Here is a 16,755-nt window from a genome sequence, read left to right on the forward strand (position 1 = left end):
ACCATAAGGATTGGACCGTAGAGGACTGGAGTAAGGTCATCTTCTCTGATGAGTCCAGTTTTCAGCTTTGCCCAACACCTGGTCGTCTAATGGTTAGACGGAGACCTGGAGAGGCCTACAAGCCACAGTGTCTCGCACCCACTATGAAATTTGGTGGAGGATTGGTGATGATCTGGGGGTGCTTCAGCAAGGCTGGAATCAGGCAGACTTGTCTTTGTGAAGGACGCATGACTCAAGCCAAGGTTGTCCTGGAAGAAAACTTGCTTCCTTCTGCTCTGACAATGTTCCCCGACTCTGAGGATTGGTTTTTCCAGCAGGACAATGCTCCATGCCACACAGCCAGGTCAATCAAGGTGTGGATGGAGGACCACCAGATCAAGACCCTGTCATGGCCAGCCCAATCTCCAGACCTGAACCCCATTGAAAACCTCTGGAATGTGATCAAGAGGAAGATGGATGGTCACAAGCCATCAAACAAAGCCGAGCTGCTTGAATTTTTGCTCCAGGAGTGGCATAAAGTCACCCAACAGCAATGTGAAAGACTGGTGGAGAGCATGCCAAGACGCATGAAAGCTGTGATTGAAAATCAGGGTTATTCCACCAAATATTGATTTTTGATCTCTTCCTAAGTTAAAACATTAGTATTGTGTTGTTTACAAATGAATATGAACTTGTTTTCTTTGCATTATTCGAGGTCTGAAAACACTGCATCTTTTTTGTTATTTTGACCAGTTGTCATTTTCTGCAAATAAATGCTCTAAATGACAATATTTTTATTTGGAATTTGGGAGAAATGTTGTCAGTAGTTTATAGAATAAAACAAAAATGTTAATTTTACTCAAACACATACCTATAAATAGTAAAACCAGAGAAACTGATAATTTTGCAGTGGTCCCTTAATTTTTTCCAGAGCTGTAGAATGAAGCTCACCTCCAGCAACAGTATTGACAACCTCTTGTAAAATACTCTGGACGATTTCCTGGGCTTTCTCCTCATAGTTTGGGGCCTCCTCTTCCTCCTCCTCCCCTGCCTCCTGATGCTGCTGGGCCGCTGCATCTGGACAACAACACACACTTTGAGGGCACACACACACTTACCTACCATGACTAAACTCATGTTGCAGTGGACAAATCTGCTCTACTAAGTGCACAGTGCTTTCTGGGCCAGCGTGTATAAGCTTATAAAAAGTCATTAGCAGACTATTTTTCATCCTCTCTCACCCCTATCCACTTTTCATGTTCTAGACCAATTCTCTCAGTGAATGAGCTGTTATAGTGTTGGATGTGGTAGCATGAGTTTTGCAAAAATAAAATTCTCACTGCTTGTTTTGCCTAGCATGGAATCGCCCAATCATGTCAAGAACCAGGCTTTCTTAGTATGTGTTCAGGCCACTCACTGTAACTCAGGACATCTATCAGCATGCACAGTAAGCTCAATAGATAGACAGTACAGTTTACAACACATGAGTATTAACATTGCTGTGTATGTCAGAAAAAAAACAGCATTTTGAGAGCATTTTGCTTCCATAATTTGACATTTTTCTGGTTGAAACAGGATGTTGGAGCAGGACAAAACATGGGGAGGGGAGCATTCAAAAATGTAAACCAATGGGATATCCATTAGGGACAGAAAGGCAGTTATATTTGATAGGAGGGGCGGAGGGACAGGATAGTTTAAAAATCTGTGATGGTATTATTGGTTGGAATTTTTATTTACGCCTACCTGTACGCCATAAAGTAACTAAGATATAACTAAACATAACTAAAGATATGCCGTTTTCCAAGAATTAAAAGTAACAGGATTTTGATATAAAAATGCCAGACGATAATTTTTTTTGCAATTTTGTGGCATTTATTGTATTTATTTATTGTAAATAGGTGTATATTATGACATGGACAATTAGCTAACAAGGTGAAGAAGTCCTTTTTCATTTCATTGTGACTTTAATATACAGTATATGTGTGTGGTGTAGTACAAAAATGTTGAATATCCTCCACAAAAAAAAAAAAACCCCACTAGAAGCGGTCTTACTCTGTGCTGCTGCAGTGGCTTGGTCTGCCTCTGTCTGTTCGTTCTCTGCGATGCAGAATTCAGAGCCGTTCTCTGGGTCTGGACTCTCGTAGACGGGACCCTGCTCCCCCTGGTCCTCCTGCTCCCCGGACACAGACCTGTCGCTGCCCTCGGGGGCCGGCGTCGAGGGGGTGGACGGGGTGGATGGAATGGTAGCTGTGGGCGTGGCGACGGGCGTTGTGGGGGTGGTGGGCCCGTTGGCCTCCTGGGTCGGACCCTTGGCCGGCGGGTGGATGTGGGTCTGCAGCTGGGGCGAGTCGGGCTCGGTGTGCTGGGTGACCGGGGAGTGCTGCCGGTGTCGCTCCCTCTCCAGCTGCTTAGCTTCCTGCAGCTGTGGAGGGGTGGGGATGACAGACATACACACATACAGCAACAAAAAACAAAAAAACACACACACAGAGAGCACACACGCACAGACAAACACACACACCGGCAAATACATACATAGACGACAGGCACACGTAGGCATACACACACAGACGGAAAGGCAGGTTAACACTATGCAAACAAACTCATAAAACCAATTACAAGCTTGAACAACCTGTCTACTTTCCCTTGAGGGGGCATGTAGCCCAAAGCAGAGCCACAACACCTCCAGATGTCAAAGCAGGAAGCAACGGGAGGCTTTGGGACCGCAGTTTTCCGTGAGCACACAGCAGTTCCAAGACAACAAGGCTCCACCGGGCTCTTTTAACATCGGGAGTGTGTCAGGATGGATGTGTGTGTTGCTTATGGATTGTTTATGAATGAGCACTAGCACTGTGAAGTAGGACATGCTACTGAAACAGCAATGAAACAAACTGTGTGGAATCGATTCATGCTGGCTTATGTGAACTGGTCTATTTCAGTACATTGGGGGCAGAAGGTATTTCTGGTGGAAAATGGCTCATACTGCATGTCCTGGCTGATGTGTCATGGTTGGCATGTGTTACCACTGCTTCAAATGTGGAGTGCTGGACAGCGTTGCTATTCCTTAGCTTTGTAGCTCATGACCCAAAAGTAGGTCGCAAAACATTTACACAGGGTTGTGGACTAAGAAATGAAGATAGGGGAACATTGTGTTATTCCATATATTGGGTTGCAACTTCATGGACAAGTTAAAAATTTGGATCCCAAGTAAAACCATTTGAAAACCACTGCTTTAATTTCTATTGTTGATCTGCTGATCACAGAGGGAAACAGTACCTCCAATATGCACACTTACACAGTTCACTATTTCAAAGCGAACACCATTACAAAAGTTCCAAAAAAGAGAGCAAACAATTGCAAGCAGTGGAAGTTCATACTTCTTTCAGCCAAGCTAAATTAACAGCAGCCCACGGTGCATTTTCAATCCAAGTGCATTTGGAGATTTGTCAGGAAAAATGTTAAAAAACAAAGTAACAGACTTGAGTGGCTCAAGGAGAAAAAGCACGGTTCAACTGAAGAGACGTGGGTCACAGATGGAAATATAAACAGTGTGACACATTTACAAAACAATGATGATAGATGGTAATCCTTCACTCTACAGCAGATTAGCTGCTAAATTAATAACTGTATCTAATATTACAAATCTGCCAAGTGCAGGGAGACTGATGATCAATGTAATTATGCTTCAGTGGAGGTCGTCTGTTTCATCTCCCTTTCCCACTGGCTCTGCGAAGAGCCTTTCTGGCCACAATTCACAATTACATTATCTATTTCATGGCATGTCTCCACAGAATGTCTTTTCACTCGCATCTACTTTACACACAAACTCCTTTTATTAAATCCATTATATCTTGTTTTAAAAACCACGGTGCCATCCGAAGCTATTCCTCTTTCTAATTTAATGAGCCCGCTGCTATCTCCACATTAGGATTTAAATGTAAACAACTAAATTCAATGACGCAGCATTCTAAATGAAACAATTAGTATTGAATGCTGGCAACACTAACAGGCCTAGACAAACGCACCTAGACTTGAGGGGACAGGCGAGGCAGCGCAAACAGACTAAGCTCATTATTTAAATGCCACCTCGGTCGGATACCGAAGGCTGAGTCTGTGTGAGAGCGAGAGAGAGAGAAAGGCTGTGTATGTGTGTGTGTGTTTGTGTGATCATACCATGCTGAGCTGCAGTCAGGAGGATACATCTACACACAAACATAGAAAGTGGATCTCCCTGTGCAGCAGCCTAACGCTACACAGGCACTGACAACACAACAATAGGTCTGTCCCCCTCTCTGCCTCAAAGTCTGCTTTGTCTCTCTGTCTCTATCACTGACTGCTTCTTTCTACATTTCTCCGTCTCTGTCTGACTCATTCAATGCCAGTCTCTCACTCTTCTAAAATAAGTATATTAGGCCTTGGAATAAACAAAACAAAAACAGAAAGCCGTCAAAACTGAGAGAGGCACAGCTGACCTGCAGTAAAACACTTGCCACACCCACGAGTGAATGCAAACTAAAATGTAAATTTGTGCAGGAGAGCGAGATGATTTGTAGGCAAGTCAACAAAAGCCACAGCAAGCATGGTGAAACTACACGGCATATCTGCTCCAGAGCTGGAGCCAAAGGAAGAAACACATGAGTGGATGAATGGATGGATTAAAGCCTAATGCGCAAACACAGACACACAGAGAAGAGTTTAGAGTTCAGATCAGGCAAGTTACGGCAGTCCTGCACGCTTTACCTGGCGGTCACGCTTTCTGGAGGCCAGAGACCAAGATAGCTTGTGATTTGTAAGCTATGTGTCCGAGGGGCAAAAGGAAGGGAGGGAGGCAGGTGAGGGGGGAAAAGTGTCAATCAAAAAGAAAAAGATGACATTAGAGCAAGCTTCTTTTTTTTTTTAAGGCAGCACCTAAAATGTACCTCTGGACACAAAGCAAACATTATACTTTAAATACCCTTTCAGGAATAGGAGGTTTGAGTAAATCATCTAGCGGAAAACTTTTCCACAGCATTGTCCTGCATTATATTACAAATCAATCTGACTCCATGTCAAAACAGTTACTCATGTTGATCATTTGTTGTAGCATTTTGTAACTGCAACCCAATAGATTTTTGAGTCAAAAATTGTATCGTTTGTCTGATCCTACAGACAGCTACACTGGCTTTATCTCGCTTTTGTCAGGGTCATCATTTTGTGAAACAGTGGCTCAAAAGAGGAGCTGCCCTTTCTCTCACTTGTGTGTGTGTGTGTGTGTGTGTGTGTGTGTGTGTGTGTCTATGTACACAGCACTCTGCGTTCTAAGTGAAGGGTCTCAGTGAGGGGGCGGACATACTGCCTGGTTCTCCATGCGGGCGAAGATGACGTTGAGCATCTGTGTGAGCGTGGCCTTGGCTGTGGTCTGGTTGATGAGGTTCTTGCTGGCCAGGTAGATGTTGTAGCACGTCCGGACCGCCTGCAGGACGGTGCCCTCGTGGATCTCTATGTGCTGCGAAGTCACCGCTGTCAACAGAGCCTGGAGGAGAAAGTCAATAAAGGGAGTGAAAGGAGGAAGGGAAGGAGGTGGAACACTGAAATGATACAGGGCATCAACCTTGGTCACTGATACTGTTTCTCATACAGGAAAATATTTAATTTTATTGGACCACTTGTAGGTTTTGACAAAAAGGTTGCCGAGTGCCCCAATTGGGCCAGTTCCCTGTGTTTCTGTTCTATTCAGTTTCTGGTCTTTCTATTACTAGAGCTATACTAAACTACAGCTGGCAGCACCAAACCTCTGTGTTGGCAAAGCAGCTAGCTGACAACGCCTCATCAGCTCCCATTAATGGATTGGCAAGACGGATGAATGGAGAGATTTACCAGCCTCCAGAATTTCCCCTCTGGATTATGTTTTTTTTTTTCATTTTACTGCTGGTTACATTTAAAGAAAAGCTTTTATCTCATCCATGAATATAACAAGTGCAACAGGGTATAATTCATACACTGGAATTTTACTGCTGTAAAATCATACATTTAAAATTAATTCACAATCAATCTGATTTTGTTGTTTATTTTATAGATTTTTGTTATATAAAAAAGTGGTCATTTTAATTTTTTTCTGCTGAGCAAAAACCTTGACATTGAACATTAAACCCTTCCTCTTCTTCAGTATTCCTTTCAGTGAGTCAGTGTCGTGACAGACTGGTCTGTGGTGTAGAGCAGCCACACACTGAGCCAAACCCAATCAGATTATACCCAAAGCCTGATGGTGGGGTCTGGAGTGCTGTTCAATAACCAGACACACTGACTGTTACTTAGCAAGAGACAATCTCCGTACAGGATGACAGGTGACAAGACGGACGAATATAATTAGATGTTGGATAAAAACACATCAGTATACATGGCTACATCACAATGCTATCATGAAAGACTCTTAATCCTGCTATTTTACGCTCTTCACTTGGATGTGGAATATAGACAAGATGGCTACTTAGCGCTGGCGTCTTGAATCAGCCTGCCAGGGCTTATTTTGCAATAATGACTGGCTCCCTGTACATTATCCCGCGTATTACATGACTACTTACACAAGACATGAATCTTTTGAAATGAAATATTGATTTAAAATGATTGTATTACAAGCTAAAGTAATTTAGAAGCTTCCACCAAACAATAGTCCAGCAGGACTGTCAGCAGTAACCAAGGAGTAACGTTTTTTGTCACAAGGTGTCATAAGTTAATTTATTTAGAAATCAACAAAATTGAGTGATATGATTAGATGTGAACCAGTGATCTGTTCATCAGAAATAACAGACCACAATAACAATAACATTCAGAAATTCAGAAACAGACCTCAGAACGTGTTAACTGGCCAATCAGAGTTAAGTATTCAGCAAACATGTGATGTGGCAGAAGAGGAGGACAACAGCGCACCTTGATGATCTGTAGCTGCACGCCCTCGTCGGTCTGCGGTCCCTGGAAACAGGCGCAGATGGTCTCGATGATCCTGTCGATGAGCTTCTTGCCCGGGGCCGTGTTGTCCGGGGCGCTGCCCGTCAGGTGGCCATACGCTATCAGCTTCTACAAATCGCACACACACGTACACACACACGCGTGTACAAAGGGAAATTGTGCAGTGAGGCCTAACATGATAATATGGGAAGCTAGCGTTGTTAAGTCATGACAATTTCCACCCACCGTGAGCTGAACTGATTTTAATTCAGTCACACTTATGTGGTTGTATTTGAACAGAACTTTTTAGTTGACTGCACAACATGACTTGGCCAAGGTTGGCATAAGTTACTGTTTGTGAAGTTACTGGATATTGCAAATGAAGAACACAGCATACACTGCCATATACAAACACTCATGCACACATTCAGGGTTTGCGTCCCGGCTTGGCCCGCCACTGACCTGTAAACAGTCGAGCGAGGTGATGACGATGCGGGGACATTTGGACTGACATGCCAACTCAAACGGCAAGAAGTACTTGTCGGCTTCAATGAAGTTGGTCTTTGATTTGATTGGCGGTAAAGTGCTGGAACCCGATTTGCCGTCTCCAGTGGGTGGACTAGGGAGGAAGAATACAGAGAAAGGGAGAGAGCGTGTGATAAACACAGCGATCACACGGTCCGGTCTGTCAACTGGAGTCACTAGGAAAGCAGCAGGACCCAGCAATCAGCCTGACACTCTGACACTCCCCTTGACATCCAGGCATGACTAACGGTGCATGAAAAAGGGTGTGCTGTTGACGTGCCGTTTTTCACTTTGCAGAACAACCTCTACTCATCCACATTTCCAACAAGACATGAAAAAACTCTACCTGCTAAGGTGCTGAAAAATGGCTGGTCCTGCATGTAGCGTGTGCCTCTCAGGAGAAAATGCAGAGAAACAAATTCTTTATTACACTGAATTTAATACAGTGCCTGAGCGTTCCAAATTTTTCACTTGATCTCCTTAGGAGGGGAAGTAATCCCAGGGTGTTTGTTATTCAAGCTCTGACTACGCCATGTGTTTATGCTGACAAAGCATCTCCTGGCCACAGACTAGTTACTATACCGCAAATCAAACGATGAAACTATATTTCTGAATTTTCAACCACTGGAGGCATATACATAAAGCATTCCCTAGCACCCCTACCACACCCACACTGCACTTGCTGGAAAAGGGAGGGACAGAGGGAGGGAGAAGAAGGAGAGAGCGAGAGAGAGCAAGAGAGGGAGGGGTCGCTTTGTTTATGTCTTGGCAATGAAAAAGGATGACTTCAGCTCCTTTAGAGGGATGACCTCGCAGTGTGTAGCAAGGCACAAGCAGAGAGAGAGAGAGAGAGAGAGGGAGAGAGAGAGAGAGAGATATGGAGAGAGAGAGAGAAGAAAAGAGACTGGGCATGAAGCACATAGCAAAGGAAAGGAGGGAGATATATTTTATATTATATATTATTATAAAGAGAGCTATCTACGAACAAAACAGGAAAAAAGCATTGAATAATTTGAAGATGGGGAGAGGGAGAGAGAGAGAACAAGAGATCAGGCTACAGGATATATAAACAGAGAAAGTAGAAAAACATGGCAGATTGGAATCTGTCCAACAGCCTTTTTAACATTTCCAATTTTCAGAACCTTTTGGACGACGACATCAAAGCAGAGCAGTGACTCAGCAAAGAGCGTCCACTCCGTGAGTTGACTTGTACGGCCTGACCTGGTCTCCGTCTCTGCTATTGTGCTGTGTGTCTGCAGGGTGCCGTTCTCCTCTGGCTTATTCCTGGGCTGCCTGCTTAATGTCGGCCGGCCCGCTCCCTCCCTTATAATCAGCCCGACCTCAGACTGAGCCTGCTTATATTCATAATGTGGACATTAACTGGGTTTTAGTTGGGCAGTTAGGGAGATGGCTGTGACTCCTCAGAGCTAACGTGGGCACTAGGTTTGTTGCTAGCAGCATGACATTTTGTCTGGGAAGGAAAACCTGATGTTTATGGCCATTGAGTATGAGATTTAAAAAATGCCCTTGTTCAAACTGGTGCAGTGACCTGTGCTACAGCTTTAATCAGAAAAGAGAGAAAAAATTTAAATAGGATGGCAGGATCATAAAAAAGTAGGGCTGGGCGATATTGACAAAATCAAATATCACAGAATTTTAGACCAAATACCTCGATATCGATAATGCGATGCGTATTTGTAAAGTATTTACACATGAGAAAATTTTGAAAATTAGTAATGATCATTAGTAATCAGTAATAAGTGCTGTGGATATGATGAGCCGGTAAAGCCAATCATTGTTCATTTTACTCAGCCAGAACAGGCTAATAAGTTCAGAAAATGGTATCACTTTACAGTAACACAGCCTTTAAGACCAGGAAGAAGTAGCCTAACATTTAAGTTATTCCACAATATTACGATATCGATATACAATATATCGTCCAGCCATGCAAAAAGGCAATATTTATAATCCTGTGTATAACTACGATACTGCTGTATCTTGCATCTATACAACCTAAAATATGGATAGGTGAGATTCTCAAAGCACCTAGGGTACCAAATTACCACCCATCGACCCACAACCCAAGCCCAGATATGAACCCAAAGGGGGCAGAGTATTTGGGTTCAAATAGCTACTAAATCTACGTGATCCAGAAACCCTAACCCCAGGGGTCTTGTTTGGACAAAGTTGGTTACTAGTCCTGTTAATTTGAAATGAATGGAAAGGCTGAGATAGAGAGAGGAAGAGAATTAATGGGGAGTGAGGGAGGGGGAGAGGGGGGAGAGAGTGTGTGAGAGAGAGGAAACACTGTGGGTTATGAAAAAAAAAGGAGACGGCAGGAGGGAGAGGGGATGGGGAGAGAGAAGAGGTGGCACTCATGCTACATTTCATTCCAAAGCCCACATTACTTGGCAGCCCATACACCACGCACAAGCACACACACAAGCACACACACACACACACACACACACACACACACACACACACACACACACACACACACACACACACACACACACACTTTCAAAAACAAGTTCAGCATTAGGCAGGGGTTCGTGAAGAAAGCCATTAATGAGAAGGCAAGGAGCTGTTGGGGAGCAGGGCAGCCAGAGAGAGGCAAACAAAAACACACTAGAGGCTGCACACAAACGCAGACAAGCACACACGGATGCACACGCGCACACACACACACACACACACACACACACACACTCTAATCCCCTTTAGTGAATGCAAGAGAAAGAGAGGCTTGCCGTCGAGCCTTGAATTTTACAGTGCCTGAACAGGCAGAGACAAGAGACAGAATCCTTTAAATGACCGTCGATCCATTATTGCCTTAAGTAATTAATCAATTGCTTACCTTAATTTTTCAGATTCCTCTTTGATTTCCTCTGAAATAGAAAGAGAGAGAGGGAAGAGATGTTAAATCAGTCAAGTATCAGCCTTGGGGAATGTAAATTCTGCAGTATTTTACTCAGCTAATGACACCATGGGGAATAGAGCACATATCAGGCCCTGGCAGCACAGAGGATTCAACTTATTTATGAAGGCTGGATTTTAGAGAATCTTCTCTCCGTTCCTGCTGAATGCACAATGTGTGAAGAGTTTATGCACATCAGATCCGATGATGTGTTTTTAGAGCCTCTTAGGAGACAGCTAGCAAAGGCCTGAAGTTGCACATGTGGCAACCAGCTTCACTCTGAAAGGGTTACGCTACATACTGTGCCGACACGTAAGTACATGTGCTGTGTGTATATGTGAACATACGTGCACACAGACATGCACATGTGTGTTTCGGTCTTGCATGTTCTGTACTAAATGAATAAGAACAGAGTGTGTCCCCAGACACATTTGTGTGAGCATTAAAAGCAATTCAAGCAGAGGAAGTGTGCAGTGTGTTTTTTTGCATGAATCTCTTGGGGCCATCATGGTAACCCCCCCCCCCCCCCGGGGAAAAAGGAGCCTGGTCAGTGTGTTGCCTCACTTTCAGCTCAGTCCCACAAATGTCATCATCATTCACTCTGCACAGCGTCCGTGAGCCAGCCTAACATTTGTGTTTATTTCACAGATCCCCAGGCATGAAAGCAGTTGTATGAACTTGCTGAGCACTGGCACAGAAGAGCAGAAGAGAGAGAGGGATAAAGATAGAGAGACAGAGAGGGGGGGGGGGGGCTTAGACAGAGACAGAGATAGAAAGAGAGAGAGAGTGAGAGAGAGAGGGGCCAATTGATACTACACATTAAAGGGAGCCTGCATTGAGGAAGTGTTTTTAAAACACAGAGGCAATCGGCAAAGTCCTCACAGAACTGCACTAGCCTATGATGCTTAGGAAAAGCCCCAGTAATGCAATGACAGCTCAATTATTTCACTGCTGGAAGGCCAACACTCCTTTCAAAGAAATCTACTTGGCGAGAATACTTAGTACTTAACACTCCATGGAATTCAATTAGGGCTGGTTTCCAGACCATATTTTACTGTACGATCCAAGAGGGACACGGGGGAAAAACATGAGTGAAAGAAGCGTTTTCATCACAGACATTGGTAAGCCATGTGCCGTTTTCGATTTGGAACTGTCTGATGCCAACATACAGTACATATACACAATGTACATGCAAACCGACACAGAGCAGCACACATGGCCTAGAGGACCTGTGTGAAACCCTCCTGTGTCCCTGCAGACCGGGATGTGACACGAGATCCAAGGACATTTTATCCTGTCAGCTTTTCATGTTATTACCCTGCACCTGATTGAATGGGACTGTGGCCCCTTGATCCAAGCCTCGTCCATCTCTCAGTTCCCTGCGGCAGCGTGTGTGTGTGTGTGTGTGTGTGTAGCTACAACACATGGTGCTGATGGCCATGTTTCAGTAGGCCATGAATGCGCTAAAGAGTCATACTTTGCCTAGGTGGGGGGATTAAATGACTATGTGACTAAGTTCAAACCCTCAGACTAGAAATTAACAAGAACAAGGATAAGAAGGGTAAGAACAGAGGGGAGAGAGAGAGAGAGAGAGAGAGAGAGAGAGAGAGAGAGAGAGAGAGAGAGAGAGAGAGAGGGAGAGAGACAGAGAGGGGGAGAGAGAGCAAGAAAGACACACATCAGTACAGTCCCAACCTTCATCTTTCCCAACAACCCTTGTGCTTTAGCCGGTGCTAGACAAAGCCCAACATCAGAGGGCTTGACCCAAGAGAGTACCAGTGCAATATCACAGTGTATGCCACAGTAGACACTGTAGTGGTATACGTCTCTCTCTCTCTCTCTTTCTCACTCTCTCTGCTCAGATGAATCTGTGTCTCTGAGCAGCTGAGCCAGCGCTCCACCTAAAATAAATTCAGACATTAAGTCTACTGCTCTTTAGTCTATAATATAAAAGTTACTGCTACACAAGGCTCTGGAGATTTCCTTTCCAGGGTGTGAGCGGAATTACAAAGACGCGCTGACCTCAGGCTATCCTGCTTTTAAGATTAGCTTGATGTCAACTGATTTCTGAAGCACATGGTTATCAGCTTTATTCAAATACGCATGCTCACACAAGTCACACAAGAAGACAGGCAGCCAGGCTGGCACGCACACAAACACATGGTTTGATTGGTGGGATAGGGATTGTCATATTGACTATGTAAGTAACCATCAGATAATTAGCTTGGTGTGTCAGTGGTGTTGATGAGGAATTGTCACTGCAGGAATTGAACAGTGAAACCATGGCAACGGTGGTGGTGGTGGTGATGAGAAAGAACAGACATATTAGTGGCAGATACTCCTGGGATTGGAGAGACTGGCGCCGCAAATTAAAGCCTTGGAATAACAACTGATCTGCCAGCTACTGGTTTCAAAACAAACACACACACATACACACACGCAAACACACACACACACACACAGAATTTGTTATCAGTTATAGGCTACACGCGTATGCCAGGAAGCAGGCACACACAACCGAGTGGGACTATGCACACAAACCTGAACAATTCATTATTAATTTACATCTCATTTTCACTAACTCAACCATGACATAATTTTTGTCTCTCAAATACTGCAATGAATGAACCCAGTAAATCAAAAGAGGAAAACTGAATGCAATCTGTATTTGCCGTGTGGGACTCAGGGAGTGAGAGCACAAATGTCTGCTGTTTCTCTTTGAAGCACAGTCACAGACTGATCAAGGACACCAAAATAAACCAAAAACTGCTGCACAAAGATTTCATCAGCACAGGAGCTCCTGATGACTTGTAATGGGGAGGGGGAAATTGTGAATATTTCAAATATTCACAATTTATACAAATGCCATTTGGTGGGCGATTTAGATAAGACACGTGGGACAGACAGACAATGAGTACATGGATGAAACCAAAGTTGATGAGTCCCAAGTTGTGATGCAGCCTACAGCTTGTTTGCACATCTCCAAACTGCTCTAATGTGTCCCTGATGTTCTGTGGCATCCTGGTTAGTGATTTGCTTTTTTATTTTGTTAAACGCACAGTATGTAATTTCTGCCGCTAGGGGTCTCTCAATCAAAACAATAACAAAAGACGTAGTTTGATGACGTCGTGAAGTAGGGGGGATCATGGGGGGACAGCTTCAGTGACAGAACGCAGCAAACGGGAATGAACAATCGTGATCCGTCTTGAGTGAGCAATAAAAACAATAGAATGAAAAAAACAACTGAGTGGCTAGAGTGGCTAGCTAGCTAGTTCGCCGACTTCCTTCCTTACACTCTGACGTATCATCTGGTGTTTCCCGTGTTTCCCCGGAAGTTAGGGGGTAAAGGGGATATGACGCCATTGATAGGCGACCAAATGTAATGCACCGTTACCTTGAATAAAATTACAGATTTCTCTGGGTTTGAACATTGTTGGAAACATTTGGGATAATGTAAGTACACAACTCAAAAAAATATATAAAATAGGTCTAGCCGTTTTTAGATATTTTAATGGGGAAATGTTACATATTATACGTTTAAATATGAGTTCTGAATTCCTTCAGCCATAGTCCACAATTAGCCGGCATCCTTGTGTCACTTATTTACCCAAGACCGCTCTCTCTCTCTCTCTCTCTCTCTCTCTACCTCGGCTCTTGCGCTGCACTAGTCATACTAAACACTGCTGACCTTGAAGACGCTGTGTTCTGTGCCCTGCTCTGTCCCGGGGCCCTGGTATAATCAAAGAGGAAACAACAACAGCAGGAGCTGAGTGGAATGGTTTAGCCCCCTCCACACTGTTGTCACACAAGACAACAGTGATGTCTATGTAACCGAGTGGCCCACCACTCTTCAATCTAATGAGTTCATATGAAAAGGACCAGGGGCCCGCGTAGGAGCCGCAGTGAAAAAACAAGTGAGAAAAAGCACATATTTTTCTTCTACACAATAGCAACTAGTGAAATGTAGCTAGGTCTGCCCTGTAACAGACTCCTTCACATGGTTGGTAAATTCACTGCAAACATGCCCATCTTGACAAGGTATTTATCAGATCCAGTCTTAAAAATGTATTTTATTATTAAAACAAGTGAAAAATTCTACCAATGAGGTGAGATAATTACACATCTTTCAAATGCACTCACTCTCAATATTCTAGAAACATATCAATATCTTCACACAAAGCAGAATAAGTCCAATCACTCCACTTGTATCAAGAAAATGACACTTGATTGATGGAAATTTTCTAAACAAATTGATTTGTATTGCAAACTAGTGAAATTATCTCACACCACTGGCAGAGTTAAAGCCAATGCTTGATATTTTTGTGCAGTGCCATCAGCATCATTGCAACTGTGCCTACAGGCCCTGAGGATGCTCCCTGATCAACAACATTCAAACTCAAACTGAAAGAGAGGACGATCCAGCATTGACCAAAACCCAATGGGGGAACTGGGGGGAACCATACATAGAAACCCACTATGTTGACCAGATACATTAGAGGGGGCCATACTGCTCTCCAGAGAGCTATAGCCCAGCCCCGACCCCAACACAAAGCCAGCCTTTGTGTGCTCCATAATGTATGAGAGCAGCCTACTAAAACTTGACTTGCATCTTACAGGGGCGGCCATTTTCCTCATGTTCAATGTATTTTTTCCTCTTACCCTGACTTTGACCCAGATCCCTACAGTCAGTAACAGCAAGATATTAAATGAGCATTAAAGTTGGCACACCAAATTCCCCCTTGGAGACACTTTTCTCTCATCATCAAGAGACATGTGGGTCAGACCAACATGGAAATTTGCCATATCTGGTGCATTATTGTGTATGGCCATTTCTGATCGCTGCCTTGCTAGTACAGTGATTGAACAGCAGTGTCCAAAGGCCATCTAACCCCTCCAGTCATGACCAAACTCAGTCCAGATACTTAAGTGTCAGCCTTTTACTCTCACTTCAGTTTGTACAGAGTGCCATATACCCAGGGGTTGTCATCTATTCAAAGCCCCCCTAAAGCTGTCTCTAAGCTGGGGAGAAGGTCAGTCGAAAGCTGGCTAATCATTTCTCCACTCGCCTCTGGAGTGACTGCAGTCTCCCTGCCTGGATACGGCAAGACGGGGGAGAGGGAGATTCCTGAGAGCTAGCAAGAGTACACAGCACAAAGAAAGAGAGACATGCATGAATGCATGCACGTGAACATACACACGCCCCGGTCAGGTACTTCCCCTCTGGCAAATGATACTGTTCACCTATACAGCGCCCTTTGTCCTCTTCATGGAGAAACAGAGCTTTCTGAAATTCAGAGAGCATTCAGCCTTGCAGCCTTGGCTACTGTCTAGATATCATGACACACAGGCAACATGTTGAGTCAATTTTGCCAACAATTACAACCAACATAATTTCTTCATGCATATCCTCCTTAAAGCCCAATATTTTGTCTACATACAATTTGTGCCATTTGTATATATCCATGCCTAGTAAAGGCAACATTGCCATTCTCCATTACTTTAAAAAAAAATGCCTGTATGTCATAGAAGAAGTGCCTTACTGGACTGAGACAGCCAGAACCAGTAGTGTTGAATACTGGTTAGCTTATCATTCCATTCTGAAAAAGCACAGTAGCAGATTTGTTAAGGCAAACACAGAATAGCCGAGGCCCTTCAGTACGGCAAAGTGGGATATCTGACACCAACACGACAAGGCCTTCTGTGAAAAATGCATGACACGGTGATGACATCGGGCAAAAGGCTTCACCACCTCGCCCCTGGAATCACTTCACGCAAAACAACAAACAACCAAATGCCACCTCTGTCAGCATAATAGAGCATAGCCACCACACCGCTCTGCTGTGGAACAAACATGAGTATGGATAGTATGTCTCTGTTTAGTACTGCATGTAGCCTGTGTGTGTATGTGTGTGTGTTTGTCCAAGTACACGCCTGTGAGCTCACTGTACCTTGCACAATGCTAGTGAGATCCTGCGGGAGGGATAGCTGTTATTCTGAGAGAGAGAGAATGGCACAACACCCTCACAGCCTCAGATGACAGCTTATAACCCTGATGCTGGGATAAACACAGCTCACTTGTAGACTCAAGGACAGCTACATCACATGCAATCGCCGAACTTGACAAGGAGTAGACACAGTTGCACTGCTTTATATAATACCTGTTCAAAGGGATTTATCAGCGATCCCTACAATCAAACTCGTACTGAGAGACGGTAAAAGCTGATCACGGCTTAGATACCAGCTACATAATAGCCTTGTCAAGTCTCTTAGGATGCAAATGTGCAGCTACAATAGATAAGCTGCATGAATCGGCAAGGCAGGCAATGGAGAAGCATGAGCCAAAGGTTAGAGAAGAAGTAACTGGAGGGTTATGAGTCCGAATCCCTGAAATGTCTGGGGGAAAATCT

The 16,755-nt window shown here is 44.0% G+C and overlaps 1 protein-coding gene across 1 annotated transcript in view; it reads right to left on the bottom strand.

The window, feature by feature from the left end:
* The window catches only part of arfgef1 (ADP-ribosylation factor guanine nucleotide-exchange factor 1 (brefeldin A-inhibited)), a 56,592-nt gene that overhangs the window by 28,870 nt on the left and 10,967 nt on the right, over positions 1 to 16,755 (bottom strand). Inside the window, 7 exon segments of the mRNA XM_071528191.1 lie at positions 931 to 1,056; positions 2,032 to 2,401; positions 4,720 to 4,773; positions 5,312 to 5,491; positions 6,886 to 7,032; positions 7,366 to 7,522; positions 10,289 to 10,319. Coding sequence (XP_071384292.1) covers positions 931 to 1,056; positions 2,032 to 2,401; positions 4,720 to 4,773; positions 5,312 to 5,491; positions 6,886 to 7,032; positions 7,366 to 7,522; positions 10,289 to 10,319 — 1,065 coding nt within the window.

The sequence above is a fragment of the Centroberyx affinis genome, unplaced genomic scaffold, assembly GCF_046629955.1.
Source record: "Centroberyx affinis isolate AG114_WGS23_722 - 3 ecotype Tasmania unplaced genomic scaffold, CSIRO-AGI_Caff_v1 ptg001632l_1, whole genome shotgun sequence".
NCBI classification, from domain to species: domain Eukaryota; kingdom Metazoa; phylum Chordata; class Actinopteri; order Beryciformes; family Berycidae; genus Centroberyx; species Centroberyx affinis.